The sequence below is a fragment of the Carettochelys insculpta genome, chromosome 18 (genome assembly GCF_033958435.1).
Source record: "Carettochelys insculpta isolate YL-2023 chromosome 18, ASM3395843v1, whole genome shotgun sequence".
Lineage (NCBI taxonomy): Eukaryota > Metazoa > Chordata > Testudines > Carettochelyidae > Carettochelys > Carettochelys insculpta.
Window position 1 is genome coordinate 8,732,381 of NC_134154.1, and position 25,975 is coordinate 8,758,355.

At 53.2% G+C, this 25,975-nt stretch overlaps 1 protein-coding gene across 2 annotated transcripts; it reads right to left on the reverse strand.

Annotated features, from left to right (window-relative positions):
- Positions 1 to 4,575: 4,575 nt before the first annotated feature.
- SDSL (serine dehydratase like) lies at positions 4,576 to 19,952 on the reverse strand. Of its 2 annotated transcripts, XM_075012637.1 has the most exons (9): positions 15,714 to 15,874; positions 15,211 to 15,329; positions 13,279 to 13,446; positions 12,776 to 12,815; positions 11,550 to 11,689; positions 9,344 to 9,432; positions 8,248 to 8,475; positions 6,217 to 6,341; positions 4,576 to 5,484 (listed from the first exon to the last, which is right to left on the reverse strand). In XM_075012637.1, the coding sequence occupies exons 2-9, from the start codon at positions 15,268 to 15,270 to the stop codon at positions 5,291 to 5,293; spliced, it is 1,044 nt and encodes a 347-aa protein (XP_074868738.1). In that variant the 5' UTR covers positions 15,271 to 15,329; positions 15,714 to 15,874; the 3' UTR covers positions 4,576 to 5,290. The 2 variants fall into 2 exon arrangements, with proteins under 2 accessions (XP_074868738.1, XP_074868739.1); XM_075012638.1 differs by lacking the exons at positions 15,211 to 15,329; positions 15,714 to 15,874 and adding an exon at positions 19,826 to 19,952.
- Positions 19,953 to 25,975: the final 6,023 nt, after the last annotated feature.

Sequence of the window (25,975 nt, forward strand, 5' to 3'; positions counted from 1 at the left end):
CCCTGGACACTCAGTAACAGATTTAAAATTAGCCGTCCTCCAACAAAAAAACTGCATAAACAAACTCCAAAGGGAACCCGCAGAGCTGCCGTTCATTTTCAATTCTGACACCATCAGCCAAGGACTGAACAGAGACTGGGAGTGGCTGGCCCATTACAAAAGCAGTTTCTCTACTTTTGATGTTAATATCTTCACATTAGCTATTGAGAATGGGACACATAATCCCCCCACCCCCACCCCAACTGAGCTGACCTGATTTCTCCTCTCTTGATATTCACAACTCCTCATTAACTGCTGATTATGGGCCACATCCTCTGTGACTGAACAGACTTTGTCAGCTCTGGCCTTCCCCTTGACTAAGGTGCCCTCTTTAAACCCTCCTCCGGAACGCCCTGCCCCATGCATCTGATGAAACAGGTCTTTGCTGGGGAAAGCTGATGCTTCAAAATACCTATTAGTCCATCAGGTGACACAGGACTTCTTGGTGCTTTTGAAGACACAGACTAACTCAGCTGCCTCTCTGCTACTGGCCTTGCTAATTGTTCAGGAATCTCTATGTGAGTTTGAAGGGAGAGTATTAGCGGCAATGGGAAAATCTCCCATACCTGGTTCACCGGCAAAAATGTCACACCCCACTTGTGAATTGTGTAGCACTGGATCCTTGCTAGTTGCCAACATCCAAAGAAAATTACTGGTAGAAATGCCAGTTCAACTATGAGTGAGATGATGGCTCGAACAAACCAATAGGCCAAGTTCTTTGGGAGAAGGCAAAGGATGCTGGGAAGGAAGATCCAGCATCCCACACAAACCTCAGGAGTCTGAGTCACACACACACCTCCCCCACCCCACAAGGGGAAGTTGGTCCCCCCCCACCATAGCCGATGTTCCTGCCAATCTTTTCCAACCATGTGTGGATTTTTACCATCCATGTGTGGAATAATTTTATGTGCACCAAGGCACATGCAATGTGTACCACCAATAGTGAGCACTGTGCTAATCAGCTGGGCATCATTTGAACTCCTCCTGAGTGGCTGCCATGTGCACAGCTTACAGAAACACTGCCACCACCCTGCTGCCCCCAGCAGCTCCTGGCCCCGCTCCCCCCTCCTCTTTCTCTGCTGTGGCAGTGTGTGAAAAGGGCATCTGTTGTCTCAGGTGGAGGGGGAGGAAATAAAGACAGAGCTCCCCAAGCTCCTGTGTGCCAGCGCCCTAAGCACGCAGCAGCTAACAACAGCTGTTGCAGAGCCCAGGGTTTCACACAGCAAACAATGGGGCCGTGGGGGCTTAGCGAACAGGTGAAAAGAGCCGCTGTGCGATTCATCCGGGAAAGACAAAGATCCGGGAGACAAGACCTCACAGAGGGGAGCGGGCCTGGGTTATTTTTCTACCGTGTAACAACAAGCCAGCCTGGCACCAGCCGCTTGCTAACTGCTCGACTCTCATAAGGACATGGGTCCAGCCTGCCTGCTGTGTTGGCTGCAGCCTAACTGGGTTCTGTGGGCTACACTGTCCCAGTCCCGCTCAAATCAGAGGTGGCTTTATGTCAGGTGTGGGAGGGGAGCCAGATGGTTCATCTCAAACCGTGCTCAGCCCGTCACTGGGTCAGGCTAAGCCAGAGATCCACTAACCTGGGACTTAGGAGAGCAGCAATCATTTCTCTGCTGTCCTACAGCCTCGCTCTGTGATTTAGCAAATGTCTACACAGCCCCATGGCAGCCTGTCGCAGAACCAGGCTCAGAGGGCTCAGGCTTGTGAGGCTCACATAGAGGGGTAACGATCCCGGTGCACCTGTTCCTGATGGTGCTCTGAGCCCCACCTTGCTCACCAGGGTTGTTGCTTCCTTGTCGACATTGCTATGGGCTCTGAATGCCTCCTCTTCTCCAGGGCATTTACTTTGCCACCCCCTCCCTTGGTACCAGGACAGGGCTCCCAGGCACAGGGCAGGAATCAACACAGGCTCAGGTCCTCCATCCCTGCATGGTCCTGGGACCTAAGATCCGAGCCCTGAGTTAACCAAAGCAATTGGTATTTGGCCTCAAGGCGGGTTAGCTGAAGCCTGGGTTTACACTGCTGCACGGACATACTCCAGGCCTCCTGGGTCCTAGTCCTTTCTCTATCCCAGACTTCCCGTAACCTCCACTGTGCCTCCAATTCCTCCTCTTTGGAAAGGGACAGTGAGACTCGCCCACCTTGAGAAGTGCATGAAAATGCAACAAATGTGCAAAGCATTAATTCATTCACAAGCACCCTAAAGGCTCTGAAAATCTGCGGAAGTGGGTCTTACCCACGAGAGCTCACCACCTACTAAATAACATGGTTAGGCTTTAAGGTGCTGCAAGACTGCTTGTTTCTTATGAAGCTCTAGACTGACCTGGCTGCCCCTCTGAGCCCATTAACTAATTATTGTTACTATTACTATTATTGATTTTGGACATTAAAATGGGTTGGGAACATATTAACAGAAGGGGTGAGCACTCCTGGTTGCCTGATGTAGCACTGGAGGTGTGTTGGTCCTGGGATGTAGAAGGACAAGGTGGGTAAGGTAATTAGTTGGGCCAAATTCTGTTGGTAAGAGAGACAAGCTCAAACAAGTTGGTTCAGTAAAACACACCCACCTTGTCGTGCTAATTATCCCCAAGACAGGTACTAACACTGCATCCCTTGTAGCCAAGTACAAACACCAGTGTGCCCTTGTAGCCAAGAAAACCCATGGCATATTGAGGTACATTAGGAGGAGCATTTCCAGCAGATCTAGAGAGGTTGTCGTTCCCTTCTATTCGGCACTGGTGAGGCCACATCTGGCGTATTGTGTCCAGTTTTGGGCCCCCAGTATAGAAAAGATGTGGATGTGTTGGAGGAGGTTCAGCAGAGGGCAACGAAAATGATTTAGGGGCTGGAGCACATAACCTATGAGGAGAGGCTGAGGGATTTGGGCTTATTAAGTTTTCAGAAGAGAAGACTGAGAGGTGATTTAATAGCAGCCTTCAACTGCCTGAAGGGGGGCTCTAAAAAGAATGGAGAGAAACTGTTCGGAGTCGTGACAGACAGCAGAACAAGGAGCAATGGTCTGAAGTTACAGAAGGAGAGGTATAGATTGGATAATAGGAAAAACTACTTCACCAGGAGGGTGGTGAAGCATTGGAATGCGTTGCTGAGAGAGGTGGCGGAATCTTCATCCCTAGAGGTTTTTAAGTCCCGGCTTGACAGTGTCATGGCTGGGATGACTTAGTTGGGGTTGATCCTGCTCGGGGCAGGGGGCTGGACTAGATAGCCTCCTGAGGTCCCTTCCAGCCCTAGGATTCTATGGTTCTATCCAGAGAGGATGTGGCTAAGGGGAAAAGCCATTCAGGGGCATTTGGACACCATCACCTCTTTCCTCCAGGGCACATTTAAGAGTTGTAGCAGATTAAATCATCAAGGGCTCTGTTTCAATCTTTGAGCCACACTCCATTCTTTCCTGGTTGGTTTTTAGCTGAGAAACACAATCAGTGTTGCAACCCCCTAAAGGAGCAAGGCCTGAAAAAGCAACAGATGGTCTTAACAATCACCAGGCTTCTTACAAATCAGAACTTTGAGATCTTTTTATGTTCCTTCTAGTGTGGGAGCCTTCGGGGGGCCTGTTAGGGCTAGAAACATGCTTTTTGAATCTGAAAACTGAGTCTCATGTGTTTGCCTGCTGCCAGGAACTGTGAATACAAGAACAGCACCTAATATCATGAGCCTTGCCATAAAAAATCATGAGCCGGGGGTTACACTGTATCTGGAACAGCGAGACCCATTTTGCTGAAGGAGCCGTTGGATGGTCTCAGAGCTATGTATTGTCAGACCTGACACCTCACAGCTGCATCTACACGTGCACGCTACTTCGAAGTAGCGGCACCAAATTCGAAATAGCGCCCGTCGCGTCTACACGTGTCGGGCGCTATTTCGAAGTTAACTTCGACGTTAGGCGGCGAGACGTCGAAGTCGCTAACCTCATGAGGAGATAGGAATAGCGCCCTACTTCGACGTTCAACGTCGAAGTAGGGACCGTGTAGACGATCCGCGTCCCGCAACGTCGAAATTGCTGGGTCCTCCATGGCGGCCATCAGCTGGGGGGTTGAGAGATGCTCTCTCTCCAGCCCCTGCGGGGCTCTATGGTCACCGTGGGCAGCAGCCCTTAGCCCAGGGCTTCTGGCTGCTTCTGCGGCAGCTGGGGATCTATGCTGCAGGCACAGGGTCTGCAACCAGTTGTCAGCTCTGTGGATCTTGTGTTGTTTAGTGCAACTGTGTCTGGGAGGGGCCCTTTAAGGGAGCGGCTTGCTGTTGAGTCCGCCCTGTGACCCTGTCTGCAGCTGTGCCTGGCATCCCTATTTCGATGTGTGCTACTTTGACGTGTAGACGTTCCCTCGCTGCGCCTATTTCGATGTTGGGCTGAGCAACGTCGAGGTTGAACATCGACGTTGCCGGCCCTGGAGGACGTGTAGACGTTATTCATCGAAATAGCCTATTTCGATGTCGCAACATCGAAATAAGCTATTTCGATGTTGGCTGCACGTGTAGACGTAGCCCACGTGAACAGGTAGGGAACGTTAGACCTTTAACAAAAAATTCCTTTCTCCCAAGCATGCGGGCAACTGATCAGTAGCCATGAAAATGAAGTCGGAAGGATTTCCTGGATTTTTAGCACGAATATGCACACAGCTGAAAGCCTGGCTTGTGAAGAGTCCTATGCAGAACCCAGCCTCACTTTCCTTTATTTGCTAACTAGGCACATTTCAGCCCTCCAGCCAGGAACAAGGAACGTGATGGTCAATCACACATAGCAAAGCGCTGAGGGTGAACAGTTTGCGCCCCCCCCCCACACCCCCCTGCTCAGAATGATTCAGAACTGTGAAGGACTAGAACTCAGGATCAGTTGTGAATGACTCACACTGAGAAAGGTGGGTTAAAATCACAGTGATGTTGAGTCAGAATCCATTGTTTGTTCTGCTTCAGCGTGTGCCCTTTCCTACCTTCCCCAGATGCCAGAGCTAAGAGAACAGGAGCCGCTCACCTGACTTCCTCCTTCATTCTTCCCAGGAGCTGGGACCGCAAGGGCAAGCGGCCACACCCAGAAGCTTGAAGCTGTCACTCGGAGGCAGTGGGGAGCTTGAAGCCAAGCTGTAAAAGAACCCCGGCATATTTTCTGTAACTCCCTTGAATTTCACTAGACTCCACTTACAAAACGCCAGCAGTACGGCTCATCCGTGGTGTGCACACAATCCCCTGCCCCCCGCCCCAGGAGCCATGCTGGGGTTAGCATCTGCCGTCATTTCATGCCCAGCTGGGCTTTCAGGGCCTGCAGCCCAGCCATTTGGATACTGCTTCCTCCGCACACAATAATGACGATGGAGTCCAGGTCTGGCTTCAAATGCCCTTCCTGCTGTAGCTGTTGCACATAGCCTGTGTAGAGTAGGGCCAGCGGAGCTCCGCAGGCAGGCTCCACCAGCAGCCGCTCATCATCTGGACAAAGCCGGCAGGAAGGAGAGAGAAAGAAAGAAAGAAAAGATCATTCGTCCTCAAAAGCACAAACCTCCATTGCTGGACTGAAGGAGGAAATTCCCCGGTCACCGGCACTAAGCAGGTGTTCTCACAGGGAAGCCACTAGGAAAATGACTATACACACGAATTGGAGACTCGCCCTTGTGCTTTCAGTCTAAGCTGGTTTCCTGCATAGGCAACACACTTGGACTTTCGACTAATGGCCACATTCCCGACCAGCACACTGTGCTCCAAGCCCGTTGAGGAAGCCCCTCGCTACCTCTGATTTCTTCGGGCCGATGGCACGAGTCCTTTGTTGGCTGGAGCACGGCTGGACCCACCTCCTCGGGTGAAACCAAACATACATGATTAGGAAACATGTGGGACACAGCTGGGTCATAACTGCATTGCGTGGTTGCAACGGTAACACAGATGGGTCTGCAAGCGTCCGACCCCTGGAGCTGATTTCTCTATTCCATGATCCCATTTGACAGGAAAATCCTAACTAGCCCTATGTTCCTATTCTGCAGAGAGCTAGCAGAATCCACGGTCAACAACTTCCTTATGCAAGAAAGAGAGCTCGGCAGATGCTGCTGGGAGAGCTCAGCGCATGAAGCACCTTCCAGAGGCATTGGGTGGTGCTGTTGGCTCGCCTGGCATCCAGAGAACCGCAGCAGCAGCAGCCACAACTGTAGCAAAAGCTCATCCACTTACCCAGGAACTGCTCTATGGCTTGGACGGCTTCCACATCCTCCACCAGCTGGGAGATGACCTGGCCTTCACTGGCACACTCCAGTGCTCGCACACACACGGTCTTGGCACCTAAGCTTTTGGCCACACTAGGAAATGGAGTCAGCAAGACAGGAACCCCCATAAGCACTGAGAAATCCAGCCCTTGCAGTCTGCTGCAAGGACGCAGTGCCCTTGAGGAACGACATTGACCGGCCATAGCACAGGCCAGCTGGGAGGCAGAGGAAAGCAAGTCACACGGGGGAGTTTGGTCTCCAGGGCCCACCCAACCTTTTGCCTCTGCTGGCTGCCTAACCGTGTCGCTGGGGTTTGGAGCCCAGGAGTGAGACCCACCAACTCATTGCACACAATGACACTCGAGTGAGCAGACACAGTGAGAGTCGTCACCGACTCAGGCGGCATTTGAACCCAGTGCTTCCAAGAGGTGGCTGCAGTGAACGGGGTGGAGCTCTACAGCAATCACGCTGGGCCAAGCACAGAGTATCAGCAACAGCCGCTCTCCCTCCCACCTACAGACAACGCCAACGTGGTCATCTCCGCAGCTGCAGCCTAGACAGGACCTGACTCTACTGCCCTGATGGCAACCAAGCAGGGCATTGTCCACACATTTCACCCATGGCTGCAAATAGCCTTTGGAGTCCAAGGCCGGGCTCAAAAGGGCCTGCAGAGTTGGGCTCTCAGCTGTCAATGTTATTTCCACAGTCCCTCTCACTGCAGTGTCCGAGCCCCTCGTGAGCTTCAGTGGAGCTGTCTTCAGAACAGCCGGGAGTCCTTATTCCCATTGTACAGGTGGGGAACTGAGGCATATTGCCTGGGTCACACACAGTCTGCAGCAAAGTGGGGAACAGGCCCTGTCTCTCTCCAGCCTGAGGGGACACCCAAACCACGGGCCCCTCCCTTCAGCTCGCACAGCTCTGCAAAGCACAGCCCCAAGAGGGAAGGCGCTGATGGCTGGCTCAGCTTCTAGCTCTGGTCAGTTCAATCAGACCCTTGCATGGAGCAGAGAAAGTCCTGGGGGAGTTCAGGACGCAGCCCCCAGCGGAGCTCCGGGCATTCCTGTGGGTTCGATATTTCCTTTGCTTATATTGCCTGAGAAGAAGGCATTAATTCCCCACCTCCCTGGGAGAACATCCTGCCTTCAGATCTTCCTAGGGGCTTCTGTCCAGCTGGGTACCTGAGATGCCAGAGCGCACGAGGATGTCACTGCTGTTAGAAAGCAGGACACCCCCCTTCTTATGTTGGGCCTGGGACACAGACTGGCTCCCTCCTGATTTCTGGCTTTTTCTGTCTTGAACTGCCTGATGGGAGAGTCCCCAGACCTTGCGAAGCCCAGCAGGTCCCCGCCAGCTGCTGGCCTTGTGAATGACAAGAGTTCAGGGTGAGAAGCTGGGTCTGGAGCAGCCTGGCTTGGCGGGGCTGCCCCAGAGCTGCAGCACCTGGAATCCAGGGACCTCCTGCGAGGGCACCCTGGCACGGAACCGCAGGCAGGCCAGCCGGCAGGGAGCCGGGCCAGGGATTCAGCAAGAGGTCTTGCCAGCAGAGAGGTTTCTTCCAAAGCAGGGGCTGGGGAAGAGAACCTGCCCTTGGGTTTCCTGTTTGAAGCTGGCTGTCTGGCCGCAGACACCAGCTGGAAACTCCCCATAAGAGTGAGTGAGGAGCATCAGCCGGGCAGCGTGGGGGCCAAGCTCTTTGAAGAACTCATTCAGCTATTATTGGTCCCATTTCCTCCCTTCCCCACCCACCCACCTGCATGTCTCCTGCCCCTGCCACTACCTTTCCCCCTGGAGTCTGAACAGCACCTAGCACAACAGGGCTCCACCCGATCGAGGCCTCCGCGTGCTTCTGCAAGGCAGATTGGATAATAATAGCCCCAGATCCCTCTGCCCAGTCCACCTGCCCCAACATCCTCGCCTATCCACCCCCCACTGTCCTCCCCTGCCCGCAGAGCCCCCTTTGTGATGGGTTCCCTCAAGCCTCCATGGCCACTACACCCACCTGGTGATCTGTGGCAGGGTGACCAATCGCCCAGCCCTGAGCGATGCATTGAAGCTGTCAGCTCCTTTGGTTTCCACAGCAACGATGGGAACGTCCTGCCAGCCCACATCCTGCAGGCCAGCCACCACTCCTGCCAGCAGCCCTCCACCTCCCACGGCCAGGACAATGGCTCCCGGCTTGGCGCCTAGTGACTCCTTCAGCTCTCTGACCATGGTGGCATGGCCTTCCCTAGGGGGACACCAAACAGGCTGTGAGAAACCAACCAACGGGCACTTTGGTGTGAAGTGCCCCCTGCCAGGCTCTGACAACGGGCACAAGGCTGGGCAGTGTCAGCCCAAGTCAGACTTCACTGCAGTTGCACAAGGAGGCCAGTCAGGGCCCCCGGTGCCAGCCAGGCCGTGCAGCGGCAAGAGACTTGGAGGCAGCAGAAAGGCTGGAGACCATGGGAGGAGGGCTGGATAGATGCTCAGGTACAGCCAAAATCAGGACAGGGGGTGAGGGGTCCCCAAATGTCCCTTCTCCCAAGGCAGTCCCCCCAGCAGCTGAACACCCAGGCAGGACTGACTCCCACCTGGTGATATTCAGAGCCATCTCCCATGGGCTCACAGCTGCCCCACCAGGTCTAGAGAGAGAAGACCCTCTCGGCGAGCAGCTCCCTGCTCTGGACAAAAGGGTTGGTTGGACCCACCCACAACCCTACTGTACACAGGGTGGGGATAAGGGCAGCAGACCCAGCAGCCTCTCCCTCCCAGGCCATCCCTTGTGCATTTGCCTGGCTCCTGGCTTGTCTCCCCACATGGATCCTTCCCAGTGGTTTGAGCTCACAGCCTGAGGTCAGTCAAACCAACAAGCCTTTGGAGGCAGATGGAGGAACCATGCAGTGAATGGAGACACAAGCCCCAGAGCAGTGGGGGGCAAGCCCTCTGCAACCTGATTAGCCCAACAGCTATCCTGGCCATGGACAGGGCAGAAGATACAGAGAACTGGGGGTTGGGGGCACAGTGCACAAGCAAGACCCCAGAGGATCCCTGAAAGGCTCAGCAAGATGTGCTGAGGTCTCAAGAGCCAAGGAAAGGTCAACGCTCCAACTTCTCACCAGAGCAGAGGATGGTCGAAGGGGTGCACACTAACCCAGCCTTCGGTCTCCGCTAACGCTAGTGCTTTTATGTAGGCATCGTCCCAGACCTGCCAACACAAGGATGCGGGGAAGGATTATTTCAGACCTGTCTGCCATGGCTAGCTTCATCCAGCCCTTGCCAACACAACTCATCTTCATCCAGCCCTGACCAATGCAGCTTCATCCAACCTTCACCAATGCAGCTTCATCCAGCCCTCATCAATGCAGCTTCATCCAACCCTCACCAATGCAGCTTCATCCAGCCTTCGCCACAACTACCTCAAGCCCTTGCCAACACAACTTCATCCAGCCTTTGCCAACACAACTTCATCCAGCCCTCACCAACACAACTCCTTCCAGCCCTGACCACCCAGCCCTCACCAATACAACTTCTTCCAGCCCTCACCAATACAACTCATCCAGCCCTCCCCAACACAACTTCAATCAGCCCTGACCAAAGCAGCTTCATCCAGCCCTCGCCAACACAGCTGGCTGGGAACGTCCTGCCTGACACTTAGACTTTCCTTATATTTATGTGCAAAATCTCACACAATGGGGCCTCTGGGTGGGAGGGAAGTTGAGCACCGCACCCTGGTCACCCTCTTCCTGCAGAATGATCTAGGAGTCCACCCAGGAGTGGACTTACACTGCTGGAATACTGGGGGAAGCAGACACTTGGGCCCAGCGATTGCTAGGGTGTGCTCCTGTGAGTTTGTGTATTTGTGTCTGTGTGCCAGGTGACAAACAGGCCTACGGACTGGTGACCTTGTGTGTGTGAAGGAGAGGTGACTCAGGCCTACAGATCCATGAGTGACTGGGTGTACAGGACGTTGCAGAGACCCAAAATGACACACCAGGCCAAATCTTGCACTCCGGCCTGTTGCCCTGTGATGTGCATTGCGTTGCCCACTGGTAGGGTTCAAGAGGCTGAAATTTGGACCCTTATCACTGCGGTACACAGGGAAAGTCCATTTATCTGACTTTCAACTCTTTTAACGCCGTATGTCCTCCCCCACACCAGCCCTGTGGGAGCTGATCACCTGCTGAGTGACTGCAGAGCCGCAGGTTGGAAGAAGAAATAGGAAGAAGGGGAACAGCGGCAGGAGACAGGAGCGGGGCATGCAGGTCTGTTGGGCCAAACCAGTTATCCCAGGGCCTCGGACCTCCCCCAGGCCATTCAGATGAAGGGAACCCACCTGGATGTGCTGGCTCCTCTAGCTACCCATTAGCAATGTCCAGCAAGTCAAATGCTAGGCAGAGAGCTGGGCTATCCCAGAACCCCAGGGGTGCACATGACTGGCCTCGAGCAGTTTTACTACCTGCTGCTGCTCTGCAGGTGTATGCTAGGTGCTGTTCTCTGCATTTCCCCCAGCACAGGAGTAATGAATGGGGGCGCTTTCTGTGTTGCTCTTAATGAAGGATCCAGGTGATTCTACCTATCACTTGGGAGTGACTAGCCAGCAAGGGCAGAAAAGCTCAAACGCCGCAGGCAGGCAGACCAGGAGACACCTGGTGCTAGTGTCACATCGCTCTCTGGGGTGACATGAGTAGGTACCAAGGACTGTCTAGAACCAGCCGAAATCGATGGAGATCTGGGACACCAGTGGGAAACCCAATGACTGAACCATTGACACCCAATGCCGGCAAGATCTGGCAGGAGGAATATATGGCCCCAGCCTGGATCTCCAGACAGAGGAAAGGACCACAAGGAGTCTGGTGTCCGGGTGAAGAGTTGAGCCCCACAAATGGGCTCTCCCCTGGTACTGAAAGACAAAGGGGCTGAGAGGCAGCCAAGATGGCCCCTGCAGCAGCTTGGCTGAAGCTTTACCCCTCAGTGCTAACCAAAGGACTTTCAGCTTCTTGCAGCCCGAGGACAAACACATTGTTCCTGTGTCCGGTAAAGGCTGCCCGATGCTGCTGCAAATAGTCCCTGGGAGCATGGCACGCCAAAGAGGCCCAGAACGGGCCTCCTGCTAGATCCAGCTCAGCTGCACTGGCAGCACGGGGCCATGGAGTGAGATGAGCTGGCTGGTGGCCAAGGCCACGCTTCAGTGTTATCGACTTCATGGACCAGCTCCCATGGAACTGTGGCCCTGGGTGTGGGGCTGCTGGAGGGGTCACTTCTAAGGAACTGGTTTCCGGCTGGGGCCTAGACCAGACTCTGGGGAGCCATGACAACAGGTACCTTCCCGAAGACCTCCACCTTCACCCCCTGCTCTTCCAGCTTCTGCACTGTGGCCTGAGAGGTGTTCGTAGGCACCACAATGGTGGCAGAGATCCCCAGCTTCTTAGCAGCATAAGCTGTGGCGAGCCCAGCATTCCCCCCTGCAGGGACACAGAGAACAGTTTTAGGGGGTTGGGGCACCCTCTTGGAGCAACAGAACAATGTTCCAGGGGGCTCTGGATTCAGAAACAAGCCCAGGTCACCATGTCTGGATCCTGGCATGGATTCTGAACACCTTGCAGATGGTGGCTCTTTGGAACGGGGGTTTGGGTCAGGCCCCCCGTCTACCAGGTAGGGGATCTGAAACCAGAGCATGATAACCCCCACAGCTGTCACAGAATCAGTCGCTGCCCCCAGCGTGGAGACAGCCCCCCCACACCCCCAGACAGACAGGGAAATGCATAGCGAGGAGCTGAGCCTATTGGCTGCAACCTGTGACAGAATCTGAACAAGCAGTCCAAACACTCTTGGTGTCAACTTCTTCAGGGACACACGTCCAAGCAGGCCCCCACCCGCCCTAGCAGAGACCGGCAGGAAGTCAAAGGAGTGCAGGATTGCAAATGGACACACAGCACCTAGTAGTCCTGGGCCTCTCTGGGGCTATTTCCCCACATGGGATGACAGGCTCCCTAGTCCCTGGACTTTGCACAACCAAGGTCATGCCAGGTACAGTGCAGTAAGGACCCACCAATGCAGTCCAAATCCCCATGCCCCTCTGTGTTCCCTGCAGCGAGTGTGGCGGCTGGTTGGGACAGGGAGGATGAACATCCTGCTTTCCTCCCATCATCCTCCCTTTCAGAGAATGAGGTTCTTCTCCCATCCCCGTACCCTTCCACCTACTGCTCCGTTTGCCACTGAGGTGAGAAATGATGAGTCATGAGACTGAGCTGAGACACAAATATTGTGCCTAGAAATGAAACACGGATCTGTGATCCGCTGCCTCATTCCCTCTTGCTCGGGTTCCGGGCTGGGTTCCAAATGTGTCTTCTGGCCAGTGTTTAAGAGGCCAGATGCCCTTGCCTGAGCCTTGGCAGGGTGACAGGAAATCCACCATCCCCTATTCTTTAAAGAAATCCCCCTCCATACCCCTTGGAACCCCAGGGCACCTTCCCAGGAATCAGGGGCTGAAGCAGAACAGCCTTGTCTTGCTCAATATCCCGAGGGAGAACCGTTTGAAGTAAATTTACCTGTGGAACAAACAAAATGTTTGCAGCCCTTCTTGGCAGCCTGAAACCAAAGAGAAAGTAGAGCCTGGAATTCATTTAATTCTTGTCTCAGGGCTGATCCTGTAAACCAGCCATGCCCCAAACACAAGCTGGGGGTGAAATTTACCATACAATTACAGCTATAACACCACGCGTTCAGTAATACTGTTCAGACTGCACACCCACACTCAAATGCAGCCTGTGCCATATGCTCACATTACCTGTACCACACACACACAAACGTACATCGCCTCCATCCCACACAATGATCCTGTGCCATTTTGCAAGCACACACAAGTGCGTTTTGCACACACGCCCACACTAGTGCACTCTGTACCACCACACACACACACAAGCACCCCAATGCATTTTGTACCACCACACCCCAGAATGTACACATCTTTCTTCTGTGCACACTCACAGCAAACTGTCAGCCACCAAGCTCCTCACAAGAGAAAGTGCTAATGCCTCAGGGCTAGTCTCACCTCCTGACAGAAGTAGCCAATGCCCCGAATCTTGAAGGAACCTGTAGGTTGGACATTCTCCAGTTTCATGTAGACCCTGGTGCCTGCAGCCTTTGACAGGGCTATACTTTCCAGCACAGGTGTGACCAAATGGAACCCTCTCCCATGCCTCTCGACCACAGCTGTCATCTGTGTCAAAGGAAACACCTTAAAGTACAGATCAAGTATAGCCGAAGGCAAGGAGATTAGGCAGGAGATACCCAAGGTCAGATCTGAAGCATTGCCACTGACTGGAGGTTAGTGCAGTTACTCCGAATTTGCACTGATGTAAGTGAAGGAATCCAGCCGACAGCCTTTCATGCCACACATACATAAGGGAGCAGGGAAAATCTCAAAGGCCAATCTGCTTTCTCTGCCCAGGGAACCAAGAAATAGGAACAAAATGACTAGTGCAAAAGCACAAGCGATTTGTCCTTTCACAGACGTGGTTCCAGCCTTCCAAGAGTCTCTTTGCATGGGTAAGAGTTGCAGGATCTGGCCATGAGGAAAGGTGTATCTTGCAAACTATTTGCAAGGACATTGCATGGAGCAATGGGCTGAAGTCACAGAGTGAGAGAAGTAGGTTGGATATCAGGAAAAACTACTTCACCAGGAGGGTGGTGAAGCACTGGAATGCAGTGCCTAGAGAGGTGGTGGATTCTCCATCCCTAGGTGTTTTTAAGTTCCAGCTTGACATGGTCATGGCTAGGATGATTTAGTTGGGGTTGATCCTGCTTTAGGCAGGGGGCTGGACTAGATGACCTCCTGAGGTCCCTTCCAGCCCTAGGATTCTATGATTCCATGACATCTGAATGAATTGAAATTTGAATGGTTTTGCAGTTCTTCCCCAAGTTGCAATTGTCCCACTCACCATTTTCCCCCCCCAAAAAATATCAAGACTGAGCTCTTCTGAGCGAAAAATGGCCTTTGACCAAATTCCTATCATTGTAACAACATGGCTTTGTGTAATTTTGCGTGGCTTTTTCAGGTAAATTGCTGCTTTCAGAAAAATGATGACCACAAAGATTAATGACATCAATACACTGGCGGAAAGTGTCATGAAAAATGTCCTTGCTTGAGAACTTGGTTGCAATTTTTCACACTTTTGTAATTAACATGACTCAGATATTTCTGGTAGAGAAGCAGAACCCCTTCCCACTTGAGTTAAAATTCAAGAAAGTAGTATAGGACATAGGAGGTACAGTTATGCAGTTCTGATACCGTGCAGTAGAGAAGAGTGGTGGCATCTTGCCACTAGTCTGCTTATTAAAATGCAAAATTCAAAAAAAAACATTCTGTTTTGGTGGGAAAAGAACATTTAACAATTATTTATTGCAGTGACTCTGGATAACTGTGCTGCTATCACTAGTCAATGGGCTTGGCTACACTAGCTCCCTACTTCGAAGGGAGGTTGGTAAGTAGGGTGTTGGGAGTTATTGATGAAGTGCTGTGGTGTATGTGCAGCCCTTCATTAAGCAAATTCCGCCCTCCCCCCCACAGCAACTACAACATGGCTCGCCCGCCAGTACTTCGAAGTGCCCAGGCACTTCAAAATTTTGAGGAGTAAAGGGTCTTTGAAGTACCCCAGGCACTTCGAAGTACGAGCAGGTGAGCCGTGAATAGACGTGAGCCAGTACTTTGAAGTTTAACACTTCCAAGCTGCTGCGGGGAGGAATTTGCTAAAGGAAGGGCTGCATATGGACCACAACACTTCATTAATAAACTCCCGACACCCTACTCACCATGCTCCCTTCGAAGTAGGGAGCTAGTGTAGACAAGCCCAATGTGTTTGTTCTTAGCTGTCTTTATCCACATGGGACCAGACATTTGCCTAACGTAAGTCGGCAGTATTCTCTTGACTTCCATTGCGCTAAGTTGATTTACACCCCCAGAAGATCAGGCCTGTGTTCTCACCTTGCATTCTTCTTTAGTCTTCCTTTTCATGTCATGTAATTGTAGGCCCAGATCACCCATGGTTCTGTATGGCAATGCACTCACCCTTGTTTAACGAGTATTTCACTTACAAGCACTTGCTAAAAGGAGGGACACACATACAAAGCTTTGTTCTCTAAAAGAGTGAACTTCCCCTGCTTATATGAGCCAGCCGTGGGGTCCCTGGCCCGGGGGGGGAAGGAAACCCGCAGCCCCAACCCAGCCCACTCCTAACACCCCCAGCTCACAACTCCCTGCACAACCCCACCAGCCCAGCCCGCTCCCAACACCCACCCTGGCCCAGTCTCCTCTCCCTGCCACCTGCTGCACCCTCCACAGGTTTCACCACTGCAGCCTGAAGAACAAGCCACCACCCCCTCCACTGGAGCCGCCCCCAGGTTTTAACCCTCCCTCCCGCTCATGGCGCCAAATTGCCCCCAGCCTTTAACCTTTTCCAACCCCCCCCGCCCCCAAAGTTCACTTACTTTTCAAAAGCAGCTGCATGCTGCTCCTCCTTCCCTCAATTAGGAGCCCTAGGAACCAATCAGAGACTTGAACATGTATTTAAGGGGAATTTAGTGTCTCTCTTATGAGTTTTCACCTACCAGCAGAAAGCTGGGAATGAATTGTGCTCGCATAGGGAGGGATGAGCGTACTACCTTTCCCTAGGCAAACTGGCCATGGTCTGTACTTTCCGGAATTCCCAGAGAGAACTGAATGATAAAGGAAGCGGTGGTTGCATTTAGGAAGGGGCCTGCCTGTAAAATTTTCCATCCAAACTGGTTTTCAACAGAAAATACAGCTTTCAACAACAATAAAAGAGACCCTACAGCGCAAACAAAAGTTATGGGCTTAATGCAAAAATTACAGCATGAGGTTCTCCACAAAAATAAAAATCTCAGATTAATAAATTCACACATGTAAGGCTGGAAAGAAACGGCTATGCTCATCTCATCTAATCCCTGCACAGCACAGGTCAGAGAACCTCATGCAATAATTTTTTTCATTAAGCCCATAACTTTTGTTTGTGCTGTAGGGTCTCTTTTGGAACAGTATCCAGTCTGATGTAAAGGATTCAAGTGGGAGACAATCCTCCATGCCCTAAGGTGAGGGCTTCCAATGGATGACTAACTGCACCTTTACTTCGAACTGAGAGGGGCTTAGCTATGGCTGTGGGTTTGGTGGGAGATAGAAAAACCCCTTTGCTCATTTTGTTGACCTTTGGGAGTGGCTTTCCCATGCTGCGCAGTCTCAGCCAACTCATCACTGGTGGTTGCCATGTGGCTCTGAGCCCTTCACCCAGAGCTCAGAAGCTCTGCTTAGCACATGAACAAGAAAGAGGATGGAATGATTTTAAAGAGGAGCAATGGAGACTTCCGAACCTCACTCAAAGTAGCAACTGCCCCATTTGAAATTTGGGGTATTTCACACACAGAAATGAGGCTCTCCAGCTGCTTTCCCAGCCTCACACAGAAAGCACTTCCCATCTCAGCCACCCACACATCCCACTGGTCTGCTTCTGCCCAGGAGGTAAGTCCTGGTCTCAGCACGCAAATCCCCAATGCAAGCACCCTGCATGGAGAGCATCTGGGTGCCATATATCTTTTGAAATATAGAAGGGATATATATGGAGATTCACATATCTCATAGAGCTGGAAGGGTCCTCAAGAGGTCATCAAGCCCTGTCCCCTTGCCCTCGTGGCAGGACCAAGCACTCTTCCTGAGAGATTTTTTTTTTAAATCTATTTGTCACAGTCCCTTAAATGGCCCCCTCTAAGGCTGAGCTCGCAACTCTGGGTTTACAAGGTCAGCTCTCAACCCCGTGAGCCACCCTCCTCCACCTTTATAAGGCCATAAAGTAGCTCCTGTTAAGAGGTTCTGTACGAACACCTGTGACTCCTGGGAATCATTACTCTTCGGAAGCTATGACTTGAATCTCTGTCCTTCCTCAGTCTCGGTTGCCAGTCCCATTTCGGCTGATCTGCACGGCCTCCCTGCTGCCCTGGTGATCACGCCAACAGCTGTGACATTTCGGGCTGTCAGGATCAGACTCAGCACTTTGGACTTGTCCTCAAAATCACCCAGCGGGTCTCCAGGCGAGGCTGGCACAGGCCTCTTATGTCAGACTCTGCTTAGCACACAGCTAGTGTGCTGTGCTAGCAGCAACGTCCTCATGCTTCAGACGTGCAGCTTCGCACATTGCTCCCAGCAATGACTGAGGCCAGAGAGGGGAACAAAGCCAAGGATGACTAAGCACAGCGAGCTCCCCCAGCCAAAGAAAAGGCCGCAGATAGCAGGAGATGCACAAAGCAGCAAGTACAGGCTGGGAATGCAGCAGTAGGTGGGGATGAAACAAAGCCCCAGACATTGGAGACAAGTGCAAGATGCACCCTATGAACTAGGGGAATCACTGCAAGTGCTCCGGGCACTTCCCCTCTCGCCTCAAGTTCATCTTGGTCCTAGCTTGCTGGGTCGGACCCTGCTGCCTCAGGCTCAGTTCGTGGGTGCCTGCTCTGGGGGCGGGAACGAGGTGGGGAAAAGAGAGCTTAAGCAATCTGTGTGCTCCATGTTCCGGGGCTCTGCAGGCCCCTGTCCAGTCCATGGGGTAAGCTAGAGCAGCCTCAGAGTTGCTCGGACGCGGGATTTGCCCCCTCGGGAAGCACAGAAGAGTTCAGCGAATTACAGCCATGCCCCCTTTCTGTCCCTAACGCGACCTCAGCGGCAGCAGCTGGACGAAGAGGCACTGCAGAGCTCTCATGTCATTTCCACAGCAGCCAAAGGTCCTTTCCTGAACCCTTGTGCTGCCAGCAGGGACGGAGTGCGTATTAATATAACTGAGACGTGGACCCCGGGCAAGCCCCTCTGATGCAGCCTGAGAATCAGATGTCTGTCTGTCTGTCTCTCTCTCTTTCTGTCTAGCCCAGCGGTGGCCAATAGCAATTCAAGGATCACCACATTTGAGGTTGTCGTCCTTCTGTAATCGATGCAGCCCTGCCCCCCATTCTGACAATGCCCTCCCTGTCCACTAGAGCCGGGCACCCTCAGTGCCCCCCAGCTCTAACAACGCCTTCCCCTTCCCCCAGAGCCAGGCACCCCAAGCCCCCCCAGCTCTAACAATGCCTTTCCCCTCCCCCAGAGCCAGGCACCCCCAGCCCCCCCAGCTCTAACAACGCCTTCCCCTTCCCCCAGAGCCAGGCACCCCCATCCCCCCAGCTCTAACAATGCCTTCCCCTTCCCCCAGAGCCAGGCACCCCCAGCCCCCCCCAGCTCTAACAATGCCTGCCCCTTCCCCCAGAGCCAGGCACCCCCAGCCCCCCCAGCTCTAACAACGCCTTCCCCTTCCCCCAGAGCCAGGCACCCCCAATCCCCCCAGCTCTAACAACGCCTTCCCCTTCCCCCAGAGCCAGGCACCCCCAATCCCCCCAGCTCTAACAATGCCTTCCCCTTCCCCCAGAGCCAGGCACCCTCAGCCCCCCCCAGCTCTAACAACGCCTTCCCCTTCCCCCAGAGCCAGGCCCCCCCAGCCCCCTCCTCCTCCTGCACAAACTGATTGCAGCGACTCACCAGACCCACCACCGCAGGAGCCGCGCAAGCCGCACCGGGGCCCAAGCCGTGGCCACAGGGGCCGCTGCTGCCACGTGCTTATCCCACTGCCAAGCAGAAGGGCGCGTGCGCAGAGCAGGCAGAGGACACGCCACGCGTGCGGCCTTGAGGAGCCGCAGTTAATGGCTCCAAGAGCCTGAAATCGCCACACCGCACTGTCCCCTCCGCCCCCTGTGGCGAGCGGCGAACGTTTTGGACACCGCAGATCTAGCCCATCATCAACATATCAAACACGTTACTCAGGACAACAACACAGCTGCAGAACAGGCCGCCAGCTGCCTACCCTTCCGCCTGTATTTCCTTTGGAGGGGTCTGGCACCCACACCCTCAGAAGCAGGTGCCTAAATATCCCCGAGGCTCTGGTCCCGGCTGCCTGAATCCACGCCGGACCCTTTCTCCTGACCCCTTCAGGAGCTGCTCTACATCCCACCAAGGCTGTTTTCTCCACTCCTGCATAAGCAAAAAGGTGGCCGCTGAGAGCAGCACAAACGTCGGCCAAGGTCACCCGGCGGTGGAGGGAGGCGGTGGCCGGTCAGCGCAGCCTCAGAAGCCGTGAATTCTCAAACTCAGAACCTTGGACTCGTTGGCAAAGGTTTGACCCGTTGGAGGGCTGAAGAAAGAGGACGGAGTTCAATCCCTCGTTGACTATTCCTGACATTGAGCGAGACCCTGGCCCGCACATATGACCTGTCTGCACTTAGGGAAGTGGGTCAGGCTCATACAGGGGTTATCGGGTACAACAGAAGATAATCTCAGTTCATGGGGAGTTGAAAATCCTCCCTCCCTAAAAAAACCAGGCCCTGCCCTTCCGAATCAGACACTCCCCTTGCATGCAAGGACAGGATTGGCTCCCTGAGCTCAGCTCTCCCCAGCCCTCCCCGAGCTGCCTCTGTAGCAGCTTTGCCCATCTGGTGGCTGCACAGTGACATTTCTGCCATCTGCTTCATAGCTGGAATAGTTCAGTTGATTCTGCCCCAGTCCAGAAAGGAGATACCTTTCTCCAAGCCCACAGAGGGGGAGTCCTGCGTGAGTGCAGAGGATTGGTCTCTTGAGGTCCCTTCCAGTTCTATGAGATAGGCCTGAGAGGAGTCGCTGATTCCAACCTGCAAGCAGCAGGGCAGAGTTGAAGAAACAGAGGCGGGGAAATGGAGTTAATGAGGGACATGCGACAAGCCCACTTCCGCCCAGAAAACGTTTCACCGGCGCTTGCTGCCAATAGCGCCCAGAAAGACTGCCGGGGACGGGAGCAGAGAGGAAGGCAGACTGCGCTCCTCTCTCAGCCTGTTTACTTGGTGTTTCGCAGGCTGGCCGTTCCACTGCTGAGTCAGGGTGACATTTGCAAAAGCACCTAAGTGAATGAGCAGCCAAAGCCTCCTTTTCAGAAGGGATTGGAGGCTGCATTTTGAAAGGCGTTAGGTGCCTTCCCCTCAAAGGCCCATATAAATCTTTCGGCTCCAGGCCCACAGGAGGTTAATCTGGCACTGACTCTGCCCCACAGGCTCCAGAGGCTTCCCCCCCTGCAGGCAGCACGGGGGGAATGCAGAATTAAGCCCTGCCATTCCCAGCTGTTGTCCTGCAACGGGGCACTGGACGGGGGCTCCTGCCTTGCCGTGGTGGCCCTGGGCATAGAGGCTGCAGCTTCCCAGTGGGGGCAGGGGACCCTGGAGATTGTGGCTGCAGCCTGCAGGCCAGTGTGGTCCTCCCTGGCTAAGGAGGTGGCTGCCCAGACATGGGGCACCAGTAATAAGCCAGGCAGAGAAGGGGGCTGGCTGCAGGGGGCTGCCCCAAGCAATGGTGCACAATGGGGCTGCTGCCCCCTGGAGGAACGGGGGGCGCTCCTCCATAGCAGCCCCACACTGAAGGGCTCCCCAGCTGTTCCACACTGCAGCGTGCTAGGAATTGGCTGCCTTCACGCCACAGGGGAGCTCCCAAGCTACAGAGGCATTTGCCCTGTGGGAGCTACTGCCCCATGGGCAGGGCTCTTCCTGGCTGCCCCATGCTGCGTGATATCAGGAACAGGGCTGCAGCCCACAGCTGTGGCTCCCGTGTTCCCAGAGCTGCAGGGAGCTTGGAACCAGGCTGCAAGCCCTGACTTGGGGAGGTGCCTCCCTGGCTGGAGGGGCGGCAAAAAGGACAGTGGGGGACACACACTAGCCCCCCACCCCAATAAACCCTACCTTACCCTATGGCATGGCCCCTGCTAGCTCCCTTCTCCTGCTGCTGCCTGCACACCTGGGCAGTTGGTACCTTCTACACATGCTCTCCAGCCAGCCCCTGGTACTTGCAGCTGCAACTGTGCTGACCTGGGGGAAGGGCAGATCTGCTGGAGGCATAAATATGGGATAATTAGCCCTTAAAATAAATCAGGACGCCTTCCTGACACCTGAAATACAGGACTGTCCCCACCAAAACGGGATGGATGGTCACCTTTCCTTTAACGGTCTGAGCCTCGGGGCTGTCAGCAAGATTTAAGACTCTGTAACAGCAAATAACAAATCATAAAAATAAGCATCCAAATCATTTTTGAAAACTGGGTTTCAACTCCTAGACCACGTCATCATCTGAGCTCCCTTAACACCAGATTACAAAGGGAGACATCTGAACTGGAATTTATTCTCAAATTTGACACCTTGCGACTTGGTCTTAACGGACATGGCAAATACCTTACACACAACCAAGACAGCTTCCCCATCTTTGATATTCGTAGTGATCCAGGCAAGCCACTTCACTTGAGAGACACTTGCAGTAAGTAATTGTCTTCCCCCTCCCCAACCTTCGTCCCCTCAGCTGATGTCAGGTATTTTTGTCCATTTTCTCTCTCTCTGTTATATATTTGTCGTGCCAGTTCCTTTCAGCGCTATTTCCAGATCTGAAGAAGTAGGTCTGCCCCTAAAGCTCAACACCTAATAAATTAGTTTTCCTAGTCATTAAAGTGCTCCAGGACTGCTCTTCTGCTTTGCCAGAAAGTTTCCAGGTTTAGTTTGGCTCTTGTGACACTGGGCTATCATACATCCTCCCACGATCCTGTTGCAAAGTTGCCGTAAGGGAAAGCAAACCTGGCATTGTGCTGCACTAACAGAGCATTGAAACAATATTATTTTGTTGCTTTGCTAAATTGGTGGCCTTTCCTGCCAGGGCACCACTCCTCATGCCATGGTGAGCCTGGCCACTTTTCCAGGCATGCGCCAAACAGCCGGGCTGAATGTCCACTACAGTTCTAGGAACTTTAACCTCTTCACTACCGGGTCCCCATTATTTCTGCTGTCCAGCTGTTGTTCTATTAGCATGCCAAAGGACTATTTAGCTAGTGGGATGCACTTCCCAATATGTTCAGGAACTCAGCAGGTGCCACTGAGCAGATATCTCTGGAATGTTTGGCTGCACATAAATAAACTAAAATCCATAATGGGTGTAGTGCATGTGCATTCACAAGGACAAACAGAGCCGTGTACGCAAACTCTGCAAGCATCCATGCGACAAAGAACTGTGTGAGCAAAACCCGCAGTCGGGTTTACATGCAAAACGCAGGGAAATGCCTGCACACACAGCCACATGTGCAATCATGCATGCAAAAGCCATCTGTAGCCATGCCAGTTCACGTGGGGTTGCCTGGCATCATGTGTGTCTGCAGACACAGGTCACCTTTTTGCACAAAAACATGCAGAATTTGCTGGTGCCACTTCAGGACTGAATTTTGGAGATTTAGCTCTGAGTGCTGCCAAACAGCCTCCCCATATGCACTTTCAGGGCCCCAGCTACAGGCCTTCCCAACAAGGAGCAAGTTGAGCAGACCAGCTCAGCAGCCAGACTTCTCTGCTTTGCAAAGGATGAGCCAAACAAGAGCTGGACAACACTGCAGCAGGGTGCAACCAGACTGGCTCAGCAGCGGACAGCCTTGCCAGCGTCTTGATGCCATTTACAGATTTGCACAATAATGCTTCCGTCTGCGCCATATGCACAAGTGCCCTTGGATTACGTGAGATCTGTGTTTAATAATCAAGCTCAGGTGCATCAGTCAGGTTGTACCTGAGCTACAGAAGGAAGGACAGGGAATTATCTTTGCAGCCACAGGACTAAAGGGTTTGGCCTGAGCCTGTCGTAGACCTCAGACAGACTGTTGGGGGCTTCTCGTTGATCAGACATGCCCATGAGCAAGCCCTCTTCATAGAATCATAGAATCATAGAATACTACGACTGGAAGGGACCTCGAGAGGCCATCGAGTCCAGCCCCCTGCCCCAATGGCAGGACCAAGCACTGTCTAAACCATCCCTGAAAGACATCTATCTAACCTGTTCTTAAATATCTCCAGCGATGGAGATTCCACCACCTTCCTTGGCAATTTATTCCACTGTTTGACCACCCTGACAGTTAGGAACTTTTTCCTAATGTCCAACCTAAACCTCCCTTGCTGCAGTTTAAGCCCATTGCCTCTTGTTCTATCCTCAGAGGCCAAGAAGAACAAGTTCTCTCCTTCCTCCTTATGATTCCCTTTTAGATACCTGAAAACCACTATCATGTCTCCCCTCGATCTTCTCTTTTCCAAACTAAACAAGCTCAATTCTTTCAACCTGTTTTCATAGGTCACATTCTCTAGACCTTTGATCATTCTTGTCACTCTTTTCTGGACCCTCTCTAGTTTCTCCACATCTTTTTTGAACTGCGGTGCCCAGAATTGGACACAATACTCTTCTCAGAAAGTAAAAGATACTCATGCGTTTGTGTACATGCCCATGACAGCAGTTGCACGTGTGTGCCTGTGTGTTACTTGTACACGCATGTGAGCAGGTATGGGTGCATGCATATGGTAGGTAGACCATGTGTGGGTGTACACTTTGGAGTGCAAGCTTGTGGTTATCCAGTATTATTCTAGACAGCAGGATCTCCCCAGAGTTACGGTTGCCTAACACTTTCCGTCATAAGTCCCGGTTTTCACTTGCTCTCAACTCACAAACATTAATGAAATTTCCTGCACCACAAAGCTGATTTTCTGAAAGCTTCAGTTAAGACTGACCTGTAAAGGAAGCTAGAGGAAAATCTGTTGTTTTGCCTGGAATTGAAAATTCTTGCAGTTGACTGGATAATATCCTAATAATCATCATTAATGCTCACAGCTGCTTCTGCCTGTCTGGTTGATTTCTTTGTGAGAAACAGACTCTCTCAGCTTCCCCTCCCTGCTCCTGGAGCTCGGCCAGATCTGTAGGTACTGAAAACGCGGGACAGGCTGCTCAGAGAACTAATGAGCCAAGAGTCCCAGCCTGCTGCTGCTGAAGTCCGAGGAAAAACCTTTGGACTAGCCCAGGGCCAGAAGCAAATATTTACCGAACCTGCTTAGCGCAGGATCCCTTAGGAAGTGGTACCATTTGTCTCCTTTCTTGCTGGCCCTGCGCCTGCTTTTCCCAGCAGAAGGAGGGGGCTCCATGCTCGTTGCCCCTGGCTCAGGACATGTTTCCTGCTGAGCTTTTATTCTCTTATCCCAGTTGCCAAGGGACAGCTAGGCTGGCACAAACAAATCCAGCAGCCCTGGCTTCCCCTCCACTCCCCCTCCAGCTGCAAAGCACAATGGTCGGGGGGCAACACCTGGCAGCCAACGCTCTGCCCAGTGCCAGCTGGGGGTGGGAAGCGTCCAGCAGGGAGAGGAGAGTGTGGAGGAAAGGTTAAGTGTGGAAGTGAGGAAACATGGTAGATGGAGGTTGACTGTTAAACAGGAAGCTGGGGAGCACTGCAATAAAGGGGGAGACACTCGGAGACTCTGTGGGCCCCCCAAGTCAGCAGCACCAAACAATTCACACACAATGCCTGGAACAGTAGTTCAAGGTGCCAGGCTCTCTATCCATTTGTGCAGTGAAACCTGGCGGGGGGTTCCCAGTGCATGAGTACCTCAGACCTGGAGACCCACAATCTTACCCCCGGGGAGGTCAGTGAAGCAGCAAGGCAGGAGATATGCAGGGGGGAGGGGTGGCTTTCAGCTTAGTCCTGGAGTTTCTTTAGGTTCAGGGAGGAAGGTGGGGTTCGGGCTTTGCGAGGGGCATTTCCCCTGGGGAGGTTGTTTTGCCTCACGCCTGGGCAATGGCACAGTGGGACACATGAAGGTGAGGAATAATATTTGCCTTTGATTCTGCCAAGCATGGGATATTCCTGGCGAGCTCCCAAGAGCTGTACTGGTGAGTGAAAGTGCCCACCAATGGCTCAGGACTCGCAGCCCAAGTGGGCAAGTGGTCCTCCGCCTGCACAGCTCTCAGCTGTGGGGCTGCAACCCTGCCCCCAGTGCCAGTCACCACCCACAGGAGGCCACGGGGGAGATGGGGAGCTGCTCGGGGCTGCAGAGCCAGCAGGAGGCAGCAAGCCACACTCCTGGCCATCAAAGGCCTTCTCCTGGCTCCCTCAGTGCTCAGCTAGTTCAGCCCCTGGATGAAAAGCAGCTGGCTAAGGCCCGATGTGGGTGAAACCCAGGGGATGTGGATCGCAAGAGGGAAGTGCTCTGATGAACTCACCTCCTCCTTGGAGCAGGGATCACCTCTCTGTTCTGGGATCGTACAGCACCTGGCGCGGGCTGGGGCTGGCCCTAGGATAACATTACCTGCAATACCTTCCGCTGTCAAGGGTGCCTGCCTTCAGACCGCCAAGTCCTCCTCAGCGTTACAGTCTTTTTGGCCTTGCCAGCGCTGTTAGATGCCAAAAGAGCTCCAGAAACATCCAACCCCGATGGCCCAGCCAGTCAGTTGCACCCCCAACCCGCTGGGTGTATGGCAACTTCTGGGGCCAGATTCCCTTCTCATACACACCACTGTCAGCCAGGAGTGAGTCTTCATGGAAGGCAACGGTGCTACACCACTCTGACCCTAGGGTGAGTGAATGGAGATGCCGGCCCTCTGTGTCGACCACACTCCCTGAAAAAGCACCACCTGGACAAAACGCAGCAACCCCTCAACCCCAAGCCCCCACCTCCCAGATGTACCTAGCACCCCTGTTATCTGCTGGCTGTACCACCTCACTGACCAGCAAGTCCAGAGCAGGGCTTCTGTCCTCAGATTCAGCACCTCCCTGTGACTGGCTCAGGCCACGGGACTGACACTACCCTTACAACCACACGACAGCTAAGTCCCTGCAGCACAACCTAACTATAGAGGTGTATGGAGAGGCTTG

What these genes read in the sequence shown, in the direction of transcription:
- SDSL (XM_075012637.1), bottom strand. Translation starts at nt 15,270, where the DNA reads ATGGGTGATCTGGGCCTACAATTACATGACATGAAAAGGAAGACTAAA. An exon ending in AGACTAAAGAAGAATGCAAG is followed by an intron (nt 13,447 to 15,210) that starts GTGAGAACACAG and finishes CCTTTGACACAG; the next exon opens with ATGACAGCTGTGGTCGAGAG. An exon ending in TTGGCTACTTCTGTCAGGAG is followed by an intron (nt 12,816 to 13,278) that starts GTGAGACTAGCC and finishes CTTTGGTTTCAG; the next exon opens with GCTGCCAAGAAGGGCTGCAA.